Source organism: Plectropomus leopardus, chromosome 14, assembly GCF_008729295.1.
Source record: "Plectropomus leopardus isolate mb chromosome 14, YSFRI_Pleo_2.0, whole genome shotgun sequence".
Lineage (NCBI taxonomy): Eukaryota > Metazoa > Chordata > Actinopteri > Perciformes > Serranidae > Plectropomus > Plectropomus leopardus.
In genome coordinates, this window is record NC_056476.1 from 7,066,851 (window position 1) to 7,092,011 (window position 25,161).

Here is a 25,161-nt window from a genome sequence, read left to right on the forward strand (position 1 = left end):
TTAATTTATATTAATGCCATTGTGATGTTTCCTTGCTATTTACATAATGTTCTGAATATAGAAAAAAAACTAAAGCTGCATGACATTGCTTAAACCTGCCACAACAGATCTGATTAAACTCTCTACAGTCACACAGTGGAATGGCGTTATCCACAATAAGTTGATGCAAGGGAGTATATTTACACTGTAGATCATAAATTAGGCTATATTGAATGCAGTGTGGTTACTCTGTCTTCTCCAAAGAACAAAGAGAGCAGATTAAATACCAAAAGCTTTTTTAAAGCATAATAAAAACTAAACTGCAAGATATCCAGTATGTAAAACTAATATGGGGACAAGCCATAAATATGTCATTTTACGGAGCTAATGAGATAATAGATGAAGTCAGTCACGTTTCTCATGTAGACTTTATTGGCCGCCATGGAGGCAATTATGTGATAATGTCTAATAGGCCTCAGAGAACACTGTTTGAATAATGGATACTGTGCATCAGATGTGGACATGACCTTGACAATGATATTATGACAACACACTTCTGACTCTACCTAAAAGACACAAATCGTATAAACTTCTGCTTAACTAAAAGGGAAATATTATGACCAAGCTATAAAATACTAATTTGTCCTCAACCATACTTACAAACTTCTATTACAGGAATACCAGCATCTCTAAAAACCATACTCTACACTATTAAACAGATAAAATAACGTATTTATCTGCAAATATCTTTCTAGTGTATACAAAACCCACTGTGGGAAGTTAGAATAAAAAGCAGAATAATGAAGAGCCACGCAGCTGTCTTTTACTTTACAGATTTACATCCATGATTGAACCGTGGGTCTGTCCATTTTTCAAGTGATCCATATAAAATTGCACTTTGAATCAATTTTTCCGCAAGGGTGACTCAACAGAGAAAATTTAAAAAGCTGAGAGCTAAATGTCAGCAACTCTGACCTCCCTCTTGTTTTCTTCACTTTTACTGTTGTGACTTTGAAAACAAAAAATGTAAAGTTTCAACTGTGACCAAATGATAAAAAATCCACAGTCAGCTAAGAAATATATTCAAGCATATGAGAATAAAACATGAAAGCACGTCTGAGTAATGAATATTCAACACAGTGGTTTTGAGCCACAAATAGATGCAGCCTGCCTAAAGGCAGACACTGGCTCCTGGAGCAAAAACAAGACTTCTTCCACGAACCACTGCAGGCTAAAGTCATGAAACGCATTTGAGGAAATGCAAAGAATACAACAATGATGTTGTTTATACCTGATATTAACTTGTGTTTCTGTGATTTGAACACTAGTGGACAGCCAAAGACATCATCATTCACAACTGTGTCTTGTGTCTCTGGCTGACCGATGTGTTCAGATTTTATTAACTTCCAATGTCACTTATGCTAGAGGGTCACACACAGTTTTTACATTCACACGCTCACTAGTTGGTCACTAGGATGCTCGCTTGTCACGTTACCAGTTGTGTTGGTACAACTAGACATATCACTGTCAGCAAAATTCAGTGTTTCCTTCCATAGGACAGAACGACAGACGGTCATACAACACTTAATCCAACTTGCAGCAATATGGGAAAGTTATGAAGTGTTTGCGCGCCGAAACAACCAACATTCACTGCACTGATGACATGGTCCTTGTCAGGGACACATCAGGACACATTAGAGTTTAAACTAAAAAGGTATGTGGTAAAATGCATCCCAGACCCCCTCAGCAAGTGGTTTGAGTTATCAGATCACAATACGTCTTTGTGGTTGTTTACATGTGTATTTAGTGCTATCCATTTGTGACTGGATCACCCAAAATGCGGGTTTATACCAGGTGTAAACAAGCTGAATGAGAACTGTCTATACACTAAGATTCGATATGGGTTGTCAAAGTCACATAAAAGCAAAATTTTAGCCTGTGTCTTTTATCTAACTTTTTAGAATTAAGTCTTTCAACTGGGTCTCCTGATCAAAATTAGGACTACAAACATTTGCTGGTCACAGAGAACTGTAATCTGTGACAAGTCACATTTTTACATGAAGTGCGTGTGGAAGTTGTTTTTCAGGTAATGTATGCAATTGTAGATTTAATTTTTTTTTTTAAAAAAAAGCTCTGTTGTTTACAGCCTTAAGCTTCCCATTCTAATAAACTGGATGGTGAAATCCAAAATTATTTTGAGTCTGTCCTGGTCAGTTTGCTTGCTTTGCATTCATGTATTTTGACTAAGGCAACTAATGCAACATTCTCCAGCAATGTTGACACTTTCTTTCAAAGACACTGTCCTTTCCCTGGCCTGACAGATAAACCACATCCATCTGCTGCACCAAGGAGATTAAAACAAATGCTAACTATTTGCCAGCAACACGTGACCCAGGTCCAACTGCCCCGAGCTGATGTTTTTCCAACATTGTTTAATTAAATGTTGTTATTTGCTTCTCTGTATTGTGAGCAAGATCTCCACTCAGCTATGGTTTATTTTTTAACAGTTTGTTCTACAAATCAAACTGACATTTTACTACCATGGAAACAACAATATGTTCACCTCTATACCATGCCACCATCCACAACCTTTCACTGAACTTAAACGTAAATGTCAACAAAAGCTTGGCATGGTTCAGAACAGTGACATAAGAACTAAGTGACATTTAGGAAACTGTCTTCAAGATGTAAACTGTCTGCTTGTATAATAGTCAAGAAGGTATGCAGCAAGCCAAAAATCAAGAGATTAATGAGTCAGATCTCTCTATTTGCAAAAATATATAAATTTAATATTCAGTAGATGCGTGACTGGAGGCACTACCACCATTATTAGTGAGTCACTCAGACTGGGATCCACCAGACAAGGAGCCAGAGGCCCTGGTGTGGTGGTACGTTGGCCTCATTGTGCCATATGGAATTTTTTTTAGCTTGTCTGCACTAATCCAAGTGAAAGCCAAGCGTACGCCAGCAGACATGCCAACTTCTGAAACCTGCAAGTGCAAAGGTGAACTCCGGGCCTCAGTATCTACCACAGCTGTCATGTCTGGGCGGATGACTGCAGGAGCCTGCAGCTGAGCGAGCAGCAAGACAGGACAGAGTTACTCATGAATGCAATGGCTAATGGGTCTCATGTCTGTCGGCCAGATCAGACTCCGTAAGGTACCCAACCAACCCCTCATGCACTCCACACACAGGGTGTAACTGATCTAATGACTGCCTAAAAAGCACTGCTCAAACAGCAGTGGAATATCAGTAGTAATGGTCATAGCAGAGCAATACAATGCAGTTTAGAATTTCAAACAAAAAAGATATTTTCCTGATTGTTGACGGAGCATTTTGGCATAATATGTTTGTAGACTATAATAAGCATTACTGACCCAAATAGCTGCATGATACCAAATTACTTCTCACTGGGCTTATTCAAATCCCTCTGTACCTTTGCAAAAAAAGGAGAGGTTAGGCAGAGGTTACTATGGATTTAAAGTGCTCTGATAGTATTGGTTTTGTCGTCATATTGAAAAGGTTCGCATTTTTCCTAGTCTCAGACGAAGGTGTGTTTACAATAAAAATGGTTTCACAGCGAGGTCTGTGGATAATCTCATGTAACTGACACATTGTTGTTGGAAAGACACGTTGCTGTAAGTTCTTCAAACATTTCACTATGCTTAAACCCTTTGAAACCTCAGGTGACATCACTTTTCTTGTGCTGCTGTCAGATGCCTTTCACAAGTATTTAAATCTCTGAATCCTGAGCAAATTTTTGCTATGTCTTTCAAAAACATGGGGGGAAAAATGCAATAAGCAACTTGGCAAGAATATTCCACAAATTGCAAGAATTTACTTTAGAAAAAAACTAAGATAAAATGTCTAGGGAAAAAGAAAACAGCTAGGGAAACAATGTATTTATAATTATTTTAATTATGTATTTAAAATTATATTACCTTTTTTTAAAAAATCATTTTTAAGCACCTTTTCCAGGTCATTTCCTTGTTCTCATTTCCCCTTCTTTCTTCAGTACTAATTTTCACCACTTTTTTTTTTTTTTTTTACTAATTTCTTGCTAAATGTTGGGTGATTCCTTCTTTTGTTATTCATTGCCTTCTTTCCGTGCTGTAAAAAAAATCAAGCTAACTTTCTCAATTTTCAAAGGGTTAAGCACCACAAATAAAGCTCTACATTTTCATAGTTGGGATGAAAGGAAGAGACTTAAATTTTCAGCAGAGATCTAATATCCTTAGCAAGTGAACTGACACTTCATTAATACATGGCACCTCAATATCTATCATAATTAAACAAGGTTGCTTGGAGTGATCTGCCATCAACATGCTCTCTGCACATTGTTTCAAGATGCTTTACACTGCAATGTGATGCACCTTATGTCCTATGCTCTAGGGCATAGGCAAGGCACTGTATATGGATAGGAAAACTGCAAACCCTTGTCCTGTGGTTCTTTATGACATTATCAAATCACACATTAAGGTCAGTCTCCATCATATTTACTCTGTGATATATGACTGCACACACTTTTCCTAATGGACACAATATCAGATTGAAATCAGAAGGAAATTCTCTGTAGTCCTCGGAGTAAAGCTTTTCCGGCCAAAATAGGCTCAGAATTCAATTACGATGTGAGTGAGTGCTTGAATGTATTAATATCCAGTTGTCTGCCCAACTGCACTCAGGACCCTCATATTATACAATGACGTAATTGAGTAGAGACAAGAATATACAAACAGTCATATAATAATAGGCTGCAATATTAACCTCATTTCATTATCTAGTAACAACCATCTGAAGCAATGAGAGATTATCCCTAAAGGATGTTTGTTTGTAAACATGAATGTTTAGATTAGCCCACATAACACGCATCATGATTCCGCAGATGCTTGAATAGACAACAATAGGAGGGTTTTTTTCATATGAATTATATGTAGACCGTGAGCATATGTTTCATTTAAGTCAGAAAATGTGGCATCAATAGGAAAAAAAAAGAATTAACACAAGGTACAATTTTTAAAACATGGATGCTTTACATACATCACCAACCTGCAGCACAACAGATCTAAAAATTAAGCACAGCTTCGCTGTGGGCAGCCAAAATTAGTGTCACCTATTCAGTACATGATCAATTATTTTCCCCTGCCCCTCTGGTGCGGGCCATGTGCGGTCTCACATTTCCCTTTTTTTTTCCTATGATTAAGTCAATAATCTGAGATGAACAAAGTCATATACATGTAAATGTGGCTAAACATCTGGGAACATGGCTTGGACCTAACCAATTACAGCATGAATAATTATAGGAGCTGTTCATCTTGTTAAATGCAATGTATTTCAAAAAAGAATTGTCTCGGATGTCATTTTAAAACTGCAAATAAAGCACAACCACAATCAACAAGGCACTAACAGGTCCATATACTATGACTTCTATGAGAATATGTAGATTTCAATTTCTGTCCTGCATTTTCTATGCAAATGACTCTACAAAGGGCAAAGAAAATACTTCCAGCACATAACCCAAAATCTGAGCTACAATAAGACGAACCAGTTGGGATTGAAATAACTGTGCCAGAGGGACTTCCCTAATCAAATGGTAATTGATTGAATCAAGCCAATTAATTCCGCCCTTGCTTGCACATCGCTGCACTTTCAAAATGGATAGCAGATTTTCATACATTCACACAGAAGAGTTTTACCAGAGCCTGTAGTATCCTCTCCATGTGCTGTCTACATAGACTGCAATGTTGATTTGATTTACGAAAACTATTACAAAAAATGCTCTCAATAACCTTTTATCTAAGATGAAAATATATTATTATATTATAAATAATACCACCGTGTTGGTAGTGGATGAATAGGGATTTACCATAGCTATCGTGTTTGGCCCACTTGAGTGTATGTAAGTGGTATGGAATAGGTATCTAATGTAATCCATGTTATTTCATATCTCACTAAGCCACTTTGGCACAAACGCCAGAGGATGTTTGTAATATTCATGTCTGGCTCTGTGGGCTTGCTGCCTAGCTACTGTTCAGTTCCTTCCTTCATTAAAACACGACTCAAACGTACAACCTCTGCAGAATTTGGGGAATCAACACACAATGTCTCACTGAGTGAATCGCTTGAGATAACCCAAACATATTACTGAGACGATGTAGATATAGCTTAGAGGTGTGATATGCTTCCGTCTGTCTTGGCTTGGTCTCAGGCTTAATGGAATCAACTCCAAGACAATTGTGCAGAGTCTGGTAGTCAGCTGGGATGGTCTCGACTTCAGTCTCGCATACTGCCCAAAAAATGTGTTTGTATATGTACAAATGCATGTTAAGTCAGTATACCAACTGTCATAATTGTCTAGATCTCAGGGCCAATCCTTTCTCAAGTTAAGGATTAGGAGACCTTACTTCAATGAGTTACTGGAAAAAATCATGTCAAATCTCCAGTTTTGTAAACTTTCACAGGTCTGCAGCTCAACACTGTTACACTGTACCTGTGGGACTGGAGGATCAGTCCTTGTAATGATTTAATATAAATAACAAAAACAGCTAATTGTTGTAGCAATGTATTCCAATCTGAACTGATATCTGAACTGAACTATGACCTTTTCAGCCTTCAATATTTTAATCTTTTACATAGCATTGACAGTTGGTGACCCCCAACACACTGCACAGCATCCCACTGTCAGATTAAAGACTAAGCATACCAACAACCCTTTCACTAAGCCTTCCCAACAAAGACTCTTCAATAAACACTGAGACATAAGAATGTAAGCAAAGCGAAAAGCACTATGAAACCCTCCAGCGCTGCCACGACTACACAACCAAACAGGCACTACAGAAGAAACCTACCAACCAACTGTGCTGGTTCTCAGCAAAAGCATAGAGGAAACTGACCAAAGCCTTCAGATCCCAACTGCAGCAGTGTCCTCCATAAAAAGTTACAATTAATATTTCACAACAGGCATTACTTTTTATGCCGATATATGTCGCCTCACAGAGTGCAACAGTTCAGTTTGCCCTGATTCTCTCAGTTGCTTACAAAACACCTACCCTAATGGTTTCAAAAACATACACTTACAGCACTATCACTTTCTCTAAGCTTTGCAGTGTTCACCTTGGGGATACGTCGTAGTAGTACAGTACACAAAACTATCACACTAAAGATCTCTGCACACCACCATCTACTTTCCCAGGAGGCACATCCTACTCCTCAGAAGCTTTTTTAGAGGAACGGGCTTCTTCCCTGTTACTGAGGCAGGAAAAACATGACTATCCATTATTCAGAGAGTTGCCAAGTGTTCAGATAAGATGTAAAAGATAAGCAGCTTGGAGGCACTTTATGAGAATGCTGACTAAGACAATTAAAATCTGGCCTTAAAACTTGAGTCTATGTGTGGTGGGATAGCTGACTTTGGTGGTGTCAGCAAACCGCTTGTTCCGTTTTTTCTTTTTTTTGGGTGCATGTGACAGATTTTTTTGCTGTTCCCTGAGTGCAGCTCAGTTGAAACTCATCATGAGTTATTTAATATCCCTAGGCAGCAGTTGCTGAGTCATGTCTTAGATCACAAATTAGTCGATATGGTCAGAAATGATCAGATTAATGGATGGGAGGAGAAGCAGAATGCAGAGTAAGTGACTGCAAACTTTTAGATCTGGCAGAATGAACGATTAAATTTCACTTTTATTGTGACTGGTGTTCAGTAGTGACTCCAACACGCTAGTGACAACAGAACACTCTGAGAATTTGGTGCAATTTATCACTGTCGATATACATATTTCAACAGCACTAAAAATCTATTTATTACAGCGGATGTTTTAACTGTGGTGGCCCGCCACAAATCAATTTATGTGTGGAGAAACCCTGATTTATAACTTCATCAGTGGAATGGCACAAGTATAAACCAATTCTAAGTATCAAAACCTTTGTTTACCTGTTCTCGGGTACTGAAGTTCTTTGCCTACAATAATATGACAGAAAACAATACAATAAACTACCAACTGCCCTCCAAACAGCAAAGAGCAGGGCAGTGTCTTTAGACTGTCAAAACAAGGATCAGAGACAAGCTGGATAAAATATTTAGACAATTTATACAAGATTAGCCTGCCACTAACAACATTAGATCAGTAGGGATCCATAATATGGATTTTTTTCCAGCCATTACGGATAATTACCTGCTTCTCATGGCCAATAAGAGAAAAAAAGTTTGGCTTCATATTATTGGCGCAACTTATCAGTAACTTCATTACCAGAAAAATACAAAATATACATTTTCCATATATATTGCGTGTCCCTGTTGATTAGTCAATATTCTTCCATTAACTACTAATTTTAATACTCACTAACAACAGTTGCAAGTTCCAGAGAGCTGAGTCATCATTTCAGGATGTCTTTTACTAGCTGCACAGCACTGATATGAAGGGATTAAGTTGAGAAAAAAAAGTTTTTTAAAATTGCATGACATCAGGGTATTGCACCTAATTGTATCCCAGTGTTTTACCTTTTTAAAATTTTGCAACACAAAAAAGTGATCTATTTTTGATGAGGAGTGGCAGAGGTGAGACATAACACACTAATGATGTAGTCTGAACATGCCATGTGTGGCACGTAACAGCACTTTTCTGCAACAGTCATCATGAGCATTACCCTCATTTTTAAATTTTTAATTCAACCCAGGTAGGTGCTCTCAGCTACAAATACACTGTGACATTTTGATTTATCCAATTAACAATTTAAAGTGTGGTTTCCCTTGCAGCAAGTGACGAGTATACAGCGTTTGTTCACAGGTTTAATGTGGCCCGTGTGATTTAATTAATAGTTGCGTGATCCTACAGCCAAAAGTCAGAGTATCCGGTGTTCCCTGAAAGGTGCTTTCGGTGAGACCTGACTCATATATGCATTAACGCAATGAGTTAAGTAGATACTTGCATTTCCGACTTACAGAATATTACTGAGTTTTTTAGAGGCTTCAGATTTCTCAAATGTCTATAGACGAAGGCTGGATAAAAGATGTGTTGTACAAAGAGATTTTTTTTTATAGCAGAATCCATAAAGCATTAGGATTCAACTCATAAAAGTATCAATAGCTGCTAAAACATTGACTATCTTAAATATTCTTAATCTTCAATCAATCTTATAGTTTTAGTGTGTTCATTTTTTTCTTAGTTTAAACTATGGTAAAGAATTCAAAGCAATAACACTACACTTTAAAACATTTCATTGACTTGACAGTGACTTTTATCTAGCAGCCACAATATTTCCTATATATCTTTCAAACCAAGAGTGAAAAGCTAAAAACAGTTCATATAAGCTCATCATAATCCACTCAGACTGAAAAAAGGAGGCTAATGGGGGAACCTGAGGCAAAACAAACAGAAACGCACTGTAGCTGCTTCATTTAACTTAGATTTCATGGAGTGAATACATTATGTATGCAGACAGAGTGACACCAAGCACATTAAATATTCTAAGGAAATCAAACGCAGGATAATGCGGATGAATTTAGAAATCACATCCTCTTAATTTCAAATGGCAGTGAATACAAGAAATCCTATATTCTATGCAAATGGATCACTGGGGATGCAGCTCAGCTTACAGTTTGTTGCTGTTGAATCAAGGCAATAGTGTCAGTTGACTTGTCATATGAAATTCATAAGGGGGGAGGGTCTAAGCTGCTGTGAGAGGAAAGAGGAGTGGGTGGAAAGTGGGTCAGAATCTGAAGATACAGTATTCACTGCTCTGCAGGAGTATGACCATTGGCTTTTCTCCTATACAAACGGTCATGGCCTCTCTGAAAGGTCAGGTACAATGCCATTTTTGCCGTATAAAAGCTCACTTGCATGGAAGGCACTGATCCAACCATTACTACACAGCTGGATGGAGGCCATGAAGTCCTGTACTGCAGACTACCAGAGGATGGAAGCAGCGGCAGACTCTGTGGGGAAGCTGCTACAGTAGACTGCCGGTCACTGGACAAACAGGCAAACTTGAACTGATGTGACATAACCCCTCACACTGTATATCAGTGTTACTCCCACTGTCCTCTGCACAGTAGGATTTACATTATAGAGGTTAAAATGCAGTTGTCCTTTTGAGAATTTTACTGAAATATCACTTTTGCTACTCGTACTCAGTGGGAGTCAGCAAAGTGCCCCCCACCTTTACAAATACCACTACACTGCTACTCAACAGCAATATCTGTATCATAAAAATAGAACAAAATAACACAACATAACACAAAATACAGGTCAACAATAAATTTCCTTCATTTAGGAATAGGTTTGCATAAACAAGACAGGCAAGTATAAGAATGTCTGTATGTCTTTTTCAGGGGTGAGAATCAGAAAAAGACTGATTTGAGTCTGACTAAGCTCTTAAGCCTGTAAGAGCAAAGACACTGACAGAAGACCTGCAGATACAATCTGTCATTTGCTTTTTTCATCACTTTCCATGCTCTTTATTTTGATTAGTTTTTATTTAATTCATTTATCACCGTCTATGCTAGTGTACAAAAGCACAGGCAGAGAGCAGGAAAAAGATCAACCCTGTCTCTTTGACTTAGATGGATGGATGTCACGTCATGGCACATTGCACAAGATGTAACAGTGGCGTAAATCTAATCCCTAATGGGCCAAAATGTCGGGCAGATGGATAGGGAGCCTAACATTTACTGTAAGCCAAAGTCAAAATACAGTAGTGTCATATTCACACGACAACAGTAGCATTTTAACAGTTAAAAGAAATTCAACTATTAATAATAAATTTACTGTCAACTGAGTAAACAACTAGCACCAACTGCAGTGTAAGCACATTTAGACAAAACATTAAAAATAAGATAAATTAACAAAATAATGACAAAAAAGTAAATAAGTACCAATAAATAATAAACACAAAAATCAGGAGCCAAAACTCTGTATGAAGTGTGATCTCAGAATATAAGATGTAAAAATTAGTTGCAGATAATTGTCTAATCATCTGGAATTGCGTGCCTCCGAGTTTATCAATTCCTTCTATTGATGCCAGCATATTTTTCTGACAGTCATGCATTGCTCATGCATCTATGCTGCTGGGAACTTGCAAAAAAGAAGGAGTCATAGTGGAGAGTAGCAAATGGTCCAAAGCTTAGTTTCATAAAGAAAAATGACAACAGTGCTGCTCGTAATTTCATGTAATGGTGAGAACACAAGCAATAGATGGAAAACTCTTTCTACACAACATAGGCTTGAATTCCAGGAATAACTTGTGTTTGACACCCTACACAGGAGTGCCACTGCTTCCAAACTGAGCCACATGTCCATTACAGAGGGTACTTACAATAACATTAGCACCATGTTGTTGAGATTTTTTTTCTAGGAAAATCTAAATGACAACAAATGCTGTACAAATATTCTCTCAGTTCATTAATTTTATTATGACAGAGTTTCTAGACTACATTAGGACTAAGGGAAAATAAAACAGCTGCATTGATGCTGAAAACCTATTTTTTCCACATAGAAAATAGATCAGGAATCAATAAGGGAATCGATGACGAATCGGACCAATGAGCAGAATCGATAATGGCACTGGGATCAATAAAATCTGATCAATTCCCATTCTTACATTTAACCTCGTTGAGGAAGAGCGTTGTGCAAGTAGTCGATGCTGACATATTAACATTGACCACGGACGTGCGTTAAACCCACAACACTATGATGGTTTTTCATTACAATCCTACACAGGGCTGTGTTACTGAAAACAATAAAATACCAAATCTTTTCTTGGCAAAGCTCAGAGATATTTTATGCCTTTCTTACTGTTGCTTAACATTAGGGGGTTGACAGATTATCGGCCTGGCTGATTATTAGGTCCGATATTTGGTATTTTGCTGATAATCTGTATGGGCATTTTCTTTTCTCATTTTATGGGCATTTTATTTTCTCGAGTAATGACAAAATAGATGCAAAAAAAAGTGCAAAGAAGTGTCAGCATGGGAAGAACCTTTGCTTTGTAAAACCTCAGGGAGCTATTTTAATTATTCCTTCTTTATTTAAATTTTCAATTGACTTGAAAAGTTGCTTGGAACTTCCTGTATATGATGCTAAAAGTTTTCGTTTTGAGTGAACATTTGCAAAAGGCATTTCAACAAAGCTTGTACTGGAGTTTGTAATATTTCAAACTAATTATTGCCAGAAAGATTTTTATTTTTATTGTAAATGCATACTGGTTCCAAATATATGTATCAGTCTCATTAACTACAGTACTAATGATCGGTGTTGGTAACGGCCCTGAAAAACCAATATCAGTCAACCCCTACTTGACATTGCATCGTCAGTGGTTACAATGCAAAATCATTTTGCTGGTAATTAGGTTTGCCTTTGACTGGGTTCAGACAGTCCAGATGTGAAGGGCTAAATTCAAATTCATGTTGTCATCATCACATATACCACTTCCCATAGCTCGTTGGTTGGTGTAGTCTCCACTATCAAAAACTCCTCCAGATGAGTCAGAAGTCAAAAACATCCTGTTTGATTTATGAATGCCCCAAAGCAAGATGCTGCACAGAATTTAACATTAAAATTGAATGTAAAGTAGGGAGTTGTGACAGAAACTGAAGGAAATTCCTTCCATGTTTATCTTCTCACCACTGAGGCAGCAGCCCGCCTTCAGCTCGATCTTCTTCAAAGCAAATCTGAACGCCCAGCTGGTTCGGAGCTTTGTCAGATAAAACTGAGATTGTGGAACGCAGAGACCACTAGACCCATAAATTATTAAACTGTAACTTGAAAAACTTTGTTGATGTTTTTTGATTAAAACATTTAGTGTCTCCCAGGTAATCTGACAGGGAGCTGTAGCAGCTAACAAAACTCACTGCTACTTAGACCCAGGAATAGTTTAAGGACTAGTGGCAAACAGCATGAAAGATGTATTGGGCTCACAACTGCACAACAGACATGATTCACAAAGAAGTGTTTTGGTGTTACAGGATTTAAAGTGTGTACTTGTAGTGAACGCCGGCCGCCAAATATCTGCAGAGATTTGACATGTCTACTATTGTGTAGTTCCCCTTTTTGTTCTTGCTTTTGCATTTTGAATGAGCTGCGTGCAGTTTCTAGTGTTTAATTAGGAGGAGATGAAAAAAAAAAGAATTAATGTAGATAAAAACAAAAACGTATATTCTCTAGATTTCAAAATGTGAATTACGTGTAAAGTTTCAGACAAAAAAAGTGGATAATGTGTCTCACTACTGAGTTCTGACTCAAAACGTAAAGCAAATGGCTTAAAAGGGCAGCTACATTTGTCATTTCTGACCTTATATGCCTCTGGTCAGATTTTTGCAACTTACATTGTCAATTTGCAACATTATTTCGACTCATTTTTTTTCTCGAAGTGTATGAATGGGAAGCTCTTAATTACTAGGAAAAATCAATACTACGCTGTGCAAAATTGATGCTCTCTTTGAGGCTAATCTGGGGCAGTAGTGTGGTGTGATCGAGTTAATTCAAAATTCAATAGCTCAGCGGCTGCACACTGTTTAAAAGGCAGCACTGCACTGGAAATGAACACAATTAATACCAAAATATAATGATAAAGTTCCACTTAAGCTATGGGATCCTGCCAAGAATTTTAATGTGTTCTAAATGTATTGGTCCTGCAGAATGGACCAATCGCACATCTTTTAATAATGCCTTTAAGTATGCATTGAATTACAGTGAGACACACATTTAGTATGTACAATGTGGAATTAGCACTAATGTACTGACAAAGTCTGAGTACGTAAATGAACTATAAGCTGCAATCCATACATGACCTATATTTCAAAATATATACTGGACTAATAGATTGCAGTATCTCTAATGATAAATGAAAAAAGGCAGAGTCCCTTTTATTGTCACGAAAGGATTTGTTTAATGTTTCAGATGTATACATATAGTCATAATGGATCATTGTCATTATCCTGAGGTTGTCTAGACAATTAAATTAGCCTTAGAGTTGATCTCTTTGTTGGTTTTGTGTATCTTGATAAAACATTTAGTAACTAGAGGCAGATGTTAACTGTCTTTATAGTTGAAAAATTGAACTCTACAGGAATATTTTAATTCTAGCTGCTTATGTGATGTAAAGTTCTTCCAGCAATATATACATTTAGTAACATAATACATCATATTTTCATTTCAACTTGAACCTTTTCAAAGCAAAACATTAAAATAGGGTAGATTAATTACTATAGATGCATAATTTGGTTTTATGAAATGAAAAGCAATATGCGGTACCAAAACCCTTGTGTCCTAAACTGATTGAAACTACATAAAACCTTTACAACAGAACAATGCACTGTATCAAATCATGCAAAATGCAAAACTGGACGCATAAATAAATAACAAAAGAAACACATAACTGCATTAGAGTAATGGTGCCTCTCTTTGAAAGAGAATCTACCTCTAGCAACTGAAGTTGCTCTGCTTGACTGACTGAAAATACTTGCTAACCCTGCTGAAATGGCCAATCTTGCACATGCAGTAAAAATAGCCCAGCGGAGAGCATGTTTATACCCTTGTAATGGAACGTGATCAAGGTCAATGTAGTGCAGCTCAAAGACCTCCATGAGCCTGGTGGGTTAGAGCTAAGAGACACTCAAAAAACCTCTTTATACACACAAATCCATGCGAGGTAAAAGGCAGAGCTACAAATTTACCAAGTCAATTGATTAAAGTATTATTATTTGTTGCCTCAAATGAACTAAGACAACTTTTAAATTCCACTCAGTACAAAAAATAGTAATGCCATTCAGCATTATTTTCTGCTTCATATATTCTTGAGGGACTTAGGGGTTGTGGTAGTAAGAAATAAGTCGGTAATTTTCTAGAAGAGTACAAAAACCAAACACAAAATCTATTTTTTTCTCATATTTTTTCATGGAACCAGAGAAAAGTCCCCAAACAGCTTTAATACCATTACATTAAATCTGAAAGTTGGGTCCACAGTCTATCAACAAAGAAAAACTGTTGATCCAACTCAGGAAACTCACCTAAATAAACAAATGATATGTGCTAAGACATTTGAATTCCAAATTCCGTCAAATCAATTTTGATGTTATCATTCACCTGAAGGCCAGTATTTGGCCCAACAGTGACAAAAGTTGTTGCGTTTGTATTCTATATTGTATTTTAAAGTTTGTCACTTTCTGGGAGTTATGGGCTGTTGCTGTGTTTTTTGTTGTTCCATCTCCTGGGGTTACTGCTGATAACAACATCCCAACCAACGGTGACCATTTCTTGCCAGCAACATGTAAATATGTGGAATTGCACAGCACCTTGCTAGCCATTTCATGGGGATTTTAATGTATAAAAATAAAAAAAATATATAAATATTACGACAAAATAAAATCCATCAAAACTTTTACTTCTAAAGAGGTGCCAAATCAACAAAATATTTACATATTGTCTTCAATCTATAAAAAGTACATACAAAAATGACTGAGTCGTTTTCATTACATTAGGACAGGTTTCCTTTAGGACAGGCCAATGACAAAATAACCTGATGACACCAATTCATGTGTGCACACGAAGTTGCTCTTGGCCGCTCGCAATTTCGCTTTCAGCCACGCTTGTTGTTGCCGTATCTAACGGTCTGCCATCATTATTTCAACAAGTCAAACATTGTGATTATCACAATATCAATTTTTCTTATCATATTGAAATTATACCGGTATTATTGTGGACGATATGACATGGCACACCCCTATTTGCAAGTCACTGAGGAACTTTATGTTCTACCCTCACAAAGCAAATTAACTGACTATACCTCAATAATGTCAAGTGTGCCAAAATGTGTTATTTTCAGATAGCAGAAACAATTATTAAAAACAGAAGACCAAAGCCTACTTTGTTGGGCTCAGTGCTTCGCTCAGATACAGACTTGAATCAAACTTCCTCTTTTAATTCAACTGCCTCTTGCGTGTGTCTGCCACAAAGCCAAGGAGGCTTTCTCTTTTTCACAGTGATTTAAATTCAGAGAGCCACATGCTCTCAAAGGCTTACTTAACGTTGTAATACAATGGCCTAAGCAGCAGAGGTAGAAGCAATTTCAATAGCTAGTGGTGTTTAAGGGAAACGGCACAAAACAACTACACAAACTGACTCAAAGAAAACAGATAAAAACCCCCTCTGTTCTTAATCTTACATGTTGTCCAAAATAAGCATGAAAATTGTGTTTTGCTGGACATAAAGCCCCTCCAGATGCTCCTCTGAATAATGCAACTTCAGGGCATTTAAAATGAAAATTAACTGGATAGAAATTAGCATTTTAGCCACATCAGTCCTTAACCTCCAGTCAACTGACACTGGACAACTCTAATCTTAAATTCACAAATATAGGTCAGTGATTATGCTCTGCTTAACAAAGGGGTTTACATTATACATAGCAAAGTATTCCCTGTGTGTACAACATATAAATATCTGATATCACTCAGCAGTGATATAATGTGGAGCTGCTGAATATGTGCTGGTACAATGAAAACTTCCCATGTACAGTCCTGTTTTGCTGAGAAGACGAGCAAACTATTGCATAAGTAACAAGCCGGACAGGAATTTATTGAGTCTCAAACTGGAAGTGACAAGCATGTTCATGACATGTTAAGCTTTTGAGTGCTCTGTGCAATACTGTTCAACCCCCCCCTCAGCACGATCAGTGCATAATCCAGCAATATTCCTATAATGGTATAGTGGTCTGCCCAAATCTACACTGACATAACATAAATACAGTCCATAAGTAGGCTTTCCCCACAGTACACTACATAATAAGAAAGAGGGTGGTGGTACTGGATAGATCACACTGTAACACAACCAAATGTAAATATGATTAATGCATCTGATGTATACATTGTTCATACATCATCATAAAGGTACAAAGGACAATGCCCGAATACAGTGGAAATCACTAAGCTCATAATCCAGTGCGGTCCTCTTCTTAACTAAGTTTTCATTCCTATATGATCACCTGAAAAATGAGACTTGTGTTTTCGTTACCTTAGGATTACCCTTTATAAGCCTATATACAGAGCAGGTCTTCTTACACAGAATCCACCTACAGTAACCTTGAACAGACAAACCAAACACTGTCTCTAGATAGGGCATTTCTGTTATTACGTTGACCATTGTAGTTTCCCTACATGCTTGGCACATGGGAGAGGTTTCAGTTCTGAAACCCCATCGCTAAATGCAACTAAATCCTACACACTAGACCTTTAAAAACAGTATTTAATTTCACAGATTTGTAGTCCCAAGTAATCCTTGAAGGGTAGCAGGGAGCTAGAGACTATCCCAGCTCAGTTTGGGTGAGAAGCTGGGTACACAGGACACATCACCACTCTATGACAGCGCTGACGCATAAAGACAGACGATTACTCACAAGTGTGGGAAATTTAGTGTTTTCAATTTGCCTAACTTTCAGTTCCTTGACTGTGGGAAGAAACTGAAATGCTCAGTGTGAGACTGGTGTAGGGACAGGGAAAACATTCAGACTGTACACAGAAAGGTCCAAGCTGACCTCAGACCCAGGAAACTGTTGCTGTGAGGCAACAGTGTTTGCTCATCCAAGTAACAACTTCTCAGGCCTTGTTTTTAAATACAGAAGAAAAACTTATCATTGTTATTAACCACTGAATGACAGAACCTCTCCTCTCGTTTATTTACAGGTCATCCTCCTCACACAATGATGCACCAGTCCTCATACTAAAATCTATGCTGGTGTTTTAACACCAACTTTGTTCAGCAAAAACAGTCCTATTCAGACTCTGTTTTATGGTGACAAAGGCAGAGACAGCTGTCAGCTGCTGCAGAGCTTGTATTTTGCCAGGCTCTATTCAGAGTGGCTTTTCTTCTGTCAAAAGAGGCCTGCTGGTTTTGCTTGTCCTCCAATCCTCTGGCAGAGCAACACAGGGAAATCTTCTGAACAACTAAGATTTGTTCCCCATTCTGAGGATGTTTTTCAGGCCGGGCACTGCAATGAGGCCTTTTGGGGATTTAAAGCCCATTGTTAAGACAGCAATAAAAGGAATCCTTCCCAACAGCGTCTGTGTGTGATGAACAATATAATGTATGCTTTGCTGTCAAATAAAAAGTTAATCATTTGATGGGTTTGTAGTAAGCTCCTCAATCAATTAAATGGGCTCTTGCTGAAGTTAACAACTGCATTTTAAATGCAAGATTGCACAAGGAAAAATTTTTATATTTCAGACTACATCAAGAGGAGAGACTGCAGCGGAGAAGCACCCACCCACTGAAAGTACAAACAAAGGACACTTTTCTAAAGACAGAAGGTCTTTCAGTAGAAATTTTGACATGTATCCTTTGGTATACATTATAGAAATCCGGTTGGCCAACATGAGCATCTGGTGTGCATGTGAAATATTTTGGAGCTGAAAATAATTTAAGTGACCTACTGTAGCATAACATTCATGTGTAGTCAGTAATTTTTGCCAATATAAACGTGAATGCATTGTGTGGAAAATCTACCTTGATATTAAACATTTTCTAAAATATGACCAGATCAATGCAGGATGGGTGAACTCAAAACAAAAGCAAAACACTAGACAGTGAGTGGAGCACAGAGTAGGTGCAGTCTGCACACCATTTGACGGATGTCATAGCCGGCAGATGCGCCAAATCCACTGCTAAATTTGAGCAGTGAGAGCAGCATTTACATCACTGTACAAACAAATAAAGGGAGATAGACAAAATAGCAAACAGTTATATATTGTTCAGGCTTAAATAAAATCATATTGTGAACACTACTATTTTTAACTCATAAAGTTACCATGGCTTTTTTCCTGTAGGCCGAAATTGTTTTGTCAGCTGACAATCACGTGGTTGCTGCCCCTGGCTGACAGAGTTCACTCCATCTAAACAGCTTTCCCAGCCTTAACCCTTACGTGTTAGGTAGAGCACCAGCACAATGAAATGGAGCGCACCTTGTGATTTGTGAAGACTTTTACAAATGCACTGAAATCTCATCTGTCTTTGAAAGTTTTGTTTCTTTGGGGTCTACCTTGGGAGACACAACGTCATGGTTCTTAACAATGTCGCTCTGAATATTTGTTTGATTTTCTATTTTCATGTTGCCACTGCGTAACATCTTTTTATATCCTGTTTATTTATATCACTTTCGGTGAAACACTATGTTGTTGTGCCAGTGTTTAGTTCATTAACTGCTCAAACAGATTACATCGACTTGTTTTTTTTACCTCTCTTAGTCACTAATAGGTCCTGTGTGAACTAGTCATGCATGCAGAATAGTCAGAGCACGATGTTCATTGATTGCACTACCAAACTGAGGCTGAGAGGCAGAGGAATTGTGGGATTACAGATCCAAAGTCCTGCAATTCCTGAACAGCAGACAGAACAGGGCATCACTTCGCTTGTTTGACATCCCTTCGAGTAAACTAAAACAAGGCCAATGTGAGTTACAAATGTGTGAAGAAAAAGGTGGTATAGCAGCTGGTAATATAGAGTGTAGTGTTTTAGTTTGGGGTTGGAAATGTCAGTGTTTTCCAAATATTTCTGTGTGGTATGATAACCTTAAATAGATCGATCTGTTTTTACACTTCAGTATTTGTCTGTGCTAATACAACACAGACTTTCAAATCAATCTCCTCTGACATCTTCATTACAAATTTCTGGTGTCTTGGCATCAAAGAAAGGAAAAAGACAAAGATTCATTGTATTATGAATTACTTCACAATGACTAAAACCCCAGATAATGTCTAATTGCAAATGTCATCATTGATGTCATATTCTTTTTACACTGATATTTGGTCCTGCTCTGCACACATTTAAGCAAAAAAGTAAAGCTGGCAGAGCCTTGGCCTGAAGCAGCTGTAAGCTATTTCTGGTAAGAAAGTGGGCCGTACTGGCCTACATACCTGCATTCTGCTACTGTTTAATGGACTAAATCTGATGAACCTGAAAGGTCAAACTGCCCCAAAATCCTGTTGTCACAGAGCCAACCAATCTGATCTGACTGTTTTAAATCAGGGGTGTGAAACATACAGCCCGGTGGCCAGAACCGGGCCCTCAAAGTGTCCAATCCACACCTATTATTGATACACTTGTGAAGGCTGAGAGGTGCCAGGTTTGAGGAGCAAGTTAAACAGTAAGTAGCCTCATTCTTGTTAAATGCGGCTTAGGAGGCTTTCCTAACCTGACCACAATACAGTTCTCTGTAAAAACAATGGTTACTTATTGCAGTCAAAGATACTGAACGTTATGCAAAATATTACCAATCAGCAGCTTAAAGTACTTAAGAATCTGCATCAGACTTCTATTTATCTTGAAATATTTGGTCAAACTTTATTATTAAGGCACTTCCAAAACTTTTGATTTGTAGATTGTTGTGAGGCAGGAGATAACTTAATCCTACTCCCTAAATAGTTTCCATTTTAACATTTTAAGGATTTATTTGTACTTCTTTACACTTCAAGAAAGAAAAAATATAGAGGTGTCGCTATTTATAGGTTATTATGTAATGGTTTTACTCATCCTGATCACATAAGATTAAATTTGGGCTGTATGACCCATGACTAAAATAAAATTGACACTACTGTTTTAGAATTAACTCTTTGCTTATGACTTGCTTCAAATAAGGTGATTTTTACACAGATATTGAATTGAATGATCATGCATGTCTTCATGATCTAAGTACTGAGGAGGAGGATCAACTGGGCCAAATTTAATGAGCCAAATAAGCTGGCCTATTTCCTACTGAAATGTAGCCAGATGACATAATACTCCAAATGTTAACCACACAGTGTACGGCTGGAGAGCCAAATGATTTCTTAGTGACAGTCTGTACTTTGTAAAGGCTCCATCTAATAACTTTCAGAGCATTTAAGCGTAGCTACTATCCCATTCACTACTGTAAAATCTCTGTAAAAACACATTTCGTAGGTTTTGCCCTGTGACTGAACTAACAACCTAAGTATGACTGTACTTGCTCCAGAGCTGGTGATGCTTTTACATCTAAAGAATTAAAGAAACTTCATGAGGTGAATCTAACTGTGTTAGGATTGGCAGTAACCTACAAAAAGGTTGGATGTGAGTCACAAAGTGCCTTTGCACTTAGTAGTTTACAGCCTCTGAATCTTTCATGAACAGTATGCGTGTAGCTCTGAAACAGGCCACAACCATACAACTGCTGGTACAGTGCAACTATTTTAACACTAATGGCACCTCAGAGGGTAAAATAAAGTTTTCCAATTAGAGAGTCATTATTTAAACAAATTAGACTGCACCAAACACTGCACAACTTTCCATATGGGTACTACAGACTGCACAACAGGAAGGCTTATAGTAAAGCAGTATTCAATATTCTCTTTGATTTGTTGTGAGACAAACATCGGCTCAATCAAACAGGAAAGCTGCACCTGGCTTGCCACTGTCTCAGACCACATTCATTCATTGTTAATAAGGAGCATTTTCAGTTTGTATCTGCTGCGGGAAGACAAAACCAAGATGAAAAGAAAATGTGCATTAAAAGAATAGCTTCTCTCTTAGCTAAACACCACTGCTGAGAACAGAAACACCGCCTTAGGTATGAAAGTGTAAAGATATTCTGGGGCGGTGTCTAACTGAGCTGCTTAGCGGGGATTCATCTTCACAGTCTGTAACAGACTCACCATTGTGCCATGTACAGTCTAGTGGTGAACATCGGCTTTCTGTGATAAAATCAAATCAAGAATCCATCAGTCACACCTTCCACTGGCAGACTGTTGAAAATAAGCCAAATGTGCCACTCAGCTTTTCACCCAGCTGGCCTCAGACCAGTCGCTGAGTGTATTATGGGCTGAATGGATTTGATGGAAACCAAAGCGGAATAAGTATCCTCTGCAATTACATTAACTAACAGTCTCCGCCGTCCACACAGACTGGACAGTTGTCTGAGCAGAGAATATCGCTAGAAATAAAATGGCATGCTGTCAGTAAATCTAACATCTGTCATCGAAGCAGACTGATCCATTGTCCTACTAACCTCTCTGTCTGCATAGGTTGTCATTGTTTGTCAGCTATGCGTTAAATAGCATAAGGCTTATGTTTAGCAGTACTATAGCCGCTGTCACCAGCTGTGCCTCATATTTACTCTCACACACACACACACACACACACACAAATGCAACACGCTAACATGCAGCACACAGGTCTGACTGTCAGGAGCAACTGATGTTTCATGTCTTACTCAGGGACACTTGGGCATGTAGATCGAACTGCCAACCTCAGTCTCCAGTTTTTAATGACAGTCAAAGTTCAACCTTTTTTTCTTGGCTCACTTTTGCAAAAGGCTGAAACTAACAATAATTTTCATTAGAATGCTGATTATTTTCACTGTTAATCATCTAATCTATAAAATGTGAAAATTTGTAAAAAAAAAAAGAAAAAAAAAAGCTTATCATAAATTCCCATAGCCCACAATGACATCCTCGTGCTTCTTTTGTTGAACAAACAGTCCAAAACCTAAAGACTCTATACTACATATACTATAATAAATGTAGAAAAAAGTAACACAATTTCACACTAAAGAAAGTGACACCAGCTTATCTTTGCTCAAAAACTGACAAAGATTAGACGATCAAAATAGTTGTAAAAAAAAATATAAAATGCTTTTATCCGAATCATCTTAGTTTTGCTACATTTTTATAGTGCAGTGAAGATCTAAATATATTGTAAAACTTGCTAACTCATCACCCGCTCCACTCAGCGATACAACATTTAGAGCCCAAAACAGATTATGGATCCTTGAATCTTTATGTGAACAAGTTTGTGATTAGAAGAACTTGGGCCCTAGCATGAAAATGTTTAGAAATTTATCAACACTACACTGAATCTCAGCGGCCCACTGCCACAAAAACCAAAGCATCCCCGGAGCAATAAAGAAGAATCACTGCACGTCAGCGCCATCAAAGAAATTCGTCACACTCTTCATCACAAACATAACCAAATAAGCGTATCAAAATCCATGAGACAGTGCTTGAAGCGCCAGCATTTAGGATCAACATACTGAAGTAAAACTGTCCTACCTTATGGGTGTAAGGTGCTTCTCCCAGGTTGATGCCATCTTTTGCAAGTTTATCCCTCAACAGCACCTTGAGCTTCAGTTTGGGATAAGTCACAAAGTCATTACAATCTGTGAATCTCAGGTTGTGGTTTCCAGGACAGGAGGCCTTGTGTATCCCTGCAGTCTGTGACCTCGAAGTCCTGAAGTCATCTCCTCTGTTTGAGTGGTTGCCAGCTGAAGGATCCAGAGGCTCTAAGGTGAAATAGTAACCAGGTGCTTTCCTTTCGTCCTCGTCTTTCAGCTTGTGCACTGCTGTGAGCAGCCTGTGTCTGTGGTACTGAATTTGGACTCCTATGGCATCAAGGTCTGGCTCCCCGATCTGTTTACAAACTTCCAAATCATCATACCCATTGTCAATGAATGACTCCACATACTGGGCCAGGTGGAGCTTGGAGAGCCACTCCAGGACGAGGTTTGGCCCCTGACTCATCTTAAGACAGGATATAAGGCGACACAGTCTACTTCTTCAACCTTGGATCTGTGGAGGGAATTTACATAGAAAAATACTTAAAGGTTCTTTCTTTATAACTCCCCAAATTTAAAAAAGCAACAATAATGAACACCGTCAGTGTTGGAGAATGTGTAATTATTTGTCTGCTGGCCACTTCTATATTTTTTGGGAGTGCCCCCCCATACTGTGACATGCAGAATGGAGTTAAGCTTATTAATGAGTAGAAGACTCCTCCCTCCTCAAAAATACAGTGGCTCTTCATGAAGCAGGGTCATGGATTGCAAGGACCTTTCAGGACGTTAAAGGACTATCATGGACATGAAGGAGTCCCGCCCTTGATACTGCAATGTAACTAGGGATGCATAATATTGGCATATCTTATATATAGGCAGATATTGGCTTTAAAATTAAATTTCATGTATGTATGTATGTATGTATGTATGTATGTATGTGTGTATGCATGTGTATGTGTATATATATATATAATTAACAAAGTTAATATGTACAAAAATCAACCCCAAATGAATGAATATTACATACTAAGGGTGATCGACTGATATCCATTTACAATAAAAATGAAAATTTTAGAATCTGGGATATAACTAAATCCAACACAAAACTTTGTTGAAATGCCTTTAGTAAATATTAAATCAAAATTAAAACATCATATACAGCAAGTTCCAGCCAACTTAAAAAAGTCAAGTGAGGATTTAAATTTAAAAAATGAATAAATAAGAATAGCTCCCTGAGGTTTTACAAAGAAAAAGTTCCTCCCCTGCTGACTCTTTCTTTGCAGTTTTTATTGATTTATTTTATGGGCGATTATTAAAATAAAATGCTGATACAGATCGACCCCATAACATACATTGAAAAGCATTGCATTTCATGACTATCTGCCAGTGGGTCATCACATTAAGAGCATGCATAATATGAAGTTAATTCCACAACAAGAGACATGATTATCATTAAAATTAGGTGCATGAAAGTGGATAAACAGATATCGGTTATCGGCCAAATGAATCAGTATATTGGATATCAGCAAAAAAATCCAACATCATGCATCCCTAAATCCCCGCTCCTTTTCCTCTCTCTCTCTTTTTCCAGTTTTACATGATATCAAGCATTTAATTCTACCAACAATGACCCTATCTGTAGTTCTCTGTCTTGTCTGTTCTGTTCTTAAAAACATAAAAATAGTATTTCTAAAACACAGAGGATACACGGAGGCCTACCTTAAGTGCACATCATCTTCTCCATCCACACAGCTGCAGGGGTTTGTGCAGAGGCGATCCACAACTCTGGTCCAAGATCAACTCTCCAAATTAGACATGTCTGTTAGCTGTGGCCAGAGCAAGACTGTGGACACGTAACTGGAGACAGCACACTCTTAACTGTCTGACGACCTTTAACATGTCCAACCCTAGCTGAAAGCTGGTGGTCCTCTTGAGGAAAATCAGTGACGACAGCTTCAAGCTCTCATTTCAACCCCGACTTTTGACATCTCATGATTGCATGTAAATTAGCACATGTGAAATCCCCCACAGGACGAAGGCAGGCGTGTTTTTAAGCCAAATAAAGCCCAAAAGTCTAACTTCTTTTCCCGTTAAACGCATGTTATCCAACGCGAGCACTTAAGTGAGCAAACAAACGGTTAT

General features: G+C 37.9%; 1 protein-coding gene across 2 annotated transcripts in view; it reads right to left on the reverse strand.

Annotated features, from left to right (window-relative positions):
- Positions 1 to 24,930, reverse strand: part of sash1b (SAM and SH3 domain containing 1b) — a 61,506-nt gene extending 36,576 nt beyond the window's left edge. For both annotated transcript variants that reach the window (XM_042500801.1, XM_042500802.1), the window contains exons 1-2: positions 24,739 to 24,930; positions 23,018 to 23,533 (exon numbers count right to left, since the gene is read on the reverse strand). In XM_042500801.1, the coding sequence (XP_042356735.1) occupies positions 23,018 to 23,485 (468 nt within the window). In that variant the 5' untranslated portion in view covers positions 23,486 to 23,533; positions 24,739 to 24,930. The remainder of the gene's footprint in view (positions 1 to 23,017; positions 23,534 to 24,738) is intronic.
- Between the last annotated feature and the right edge of the window lie 231 nt (positions 24,931 to 25,161).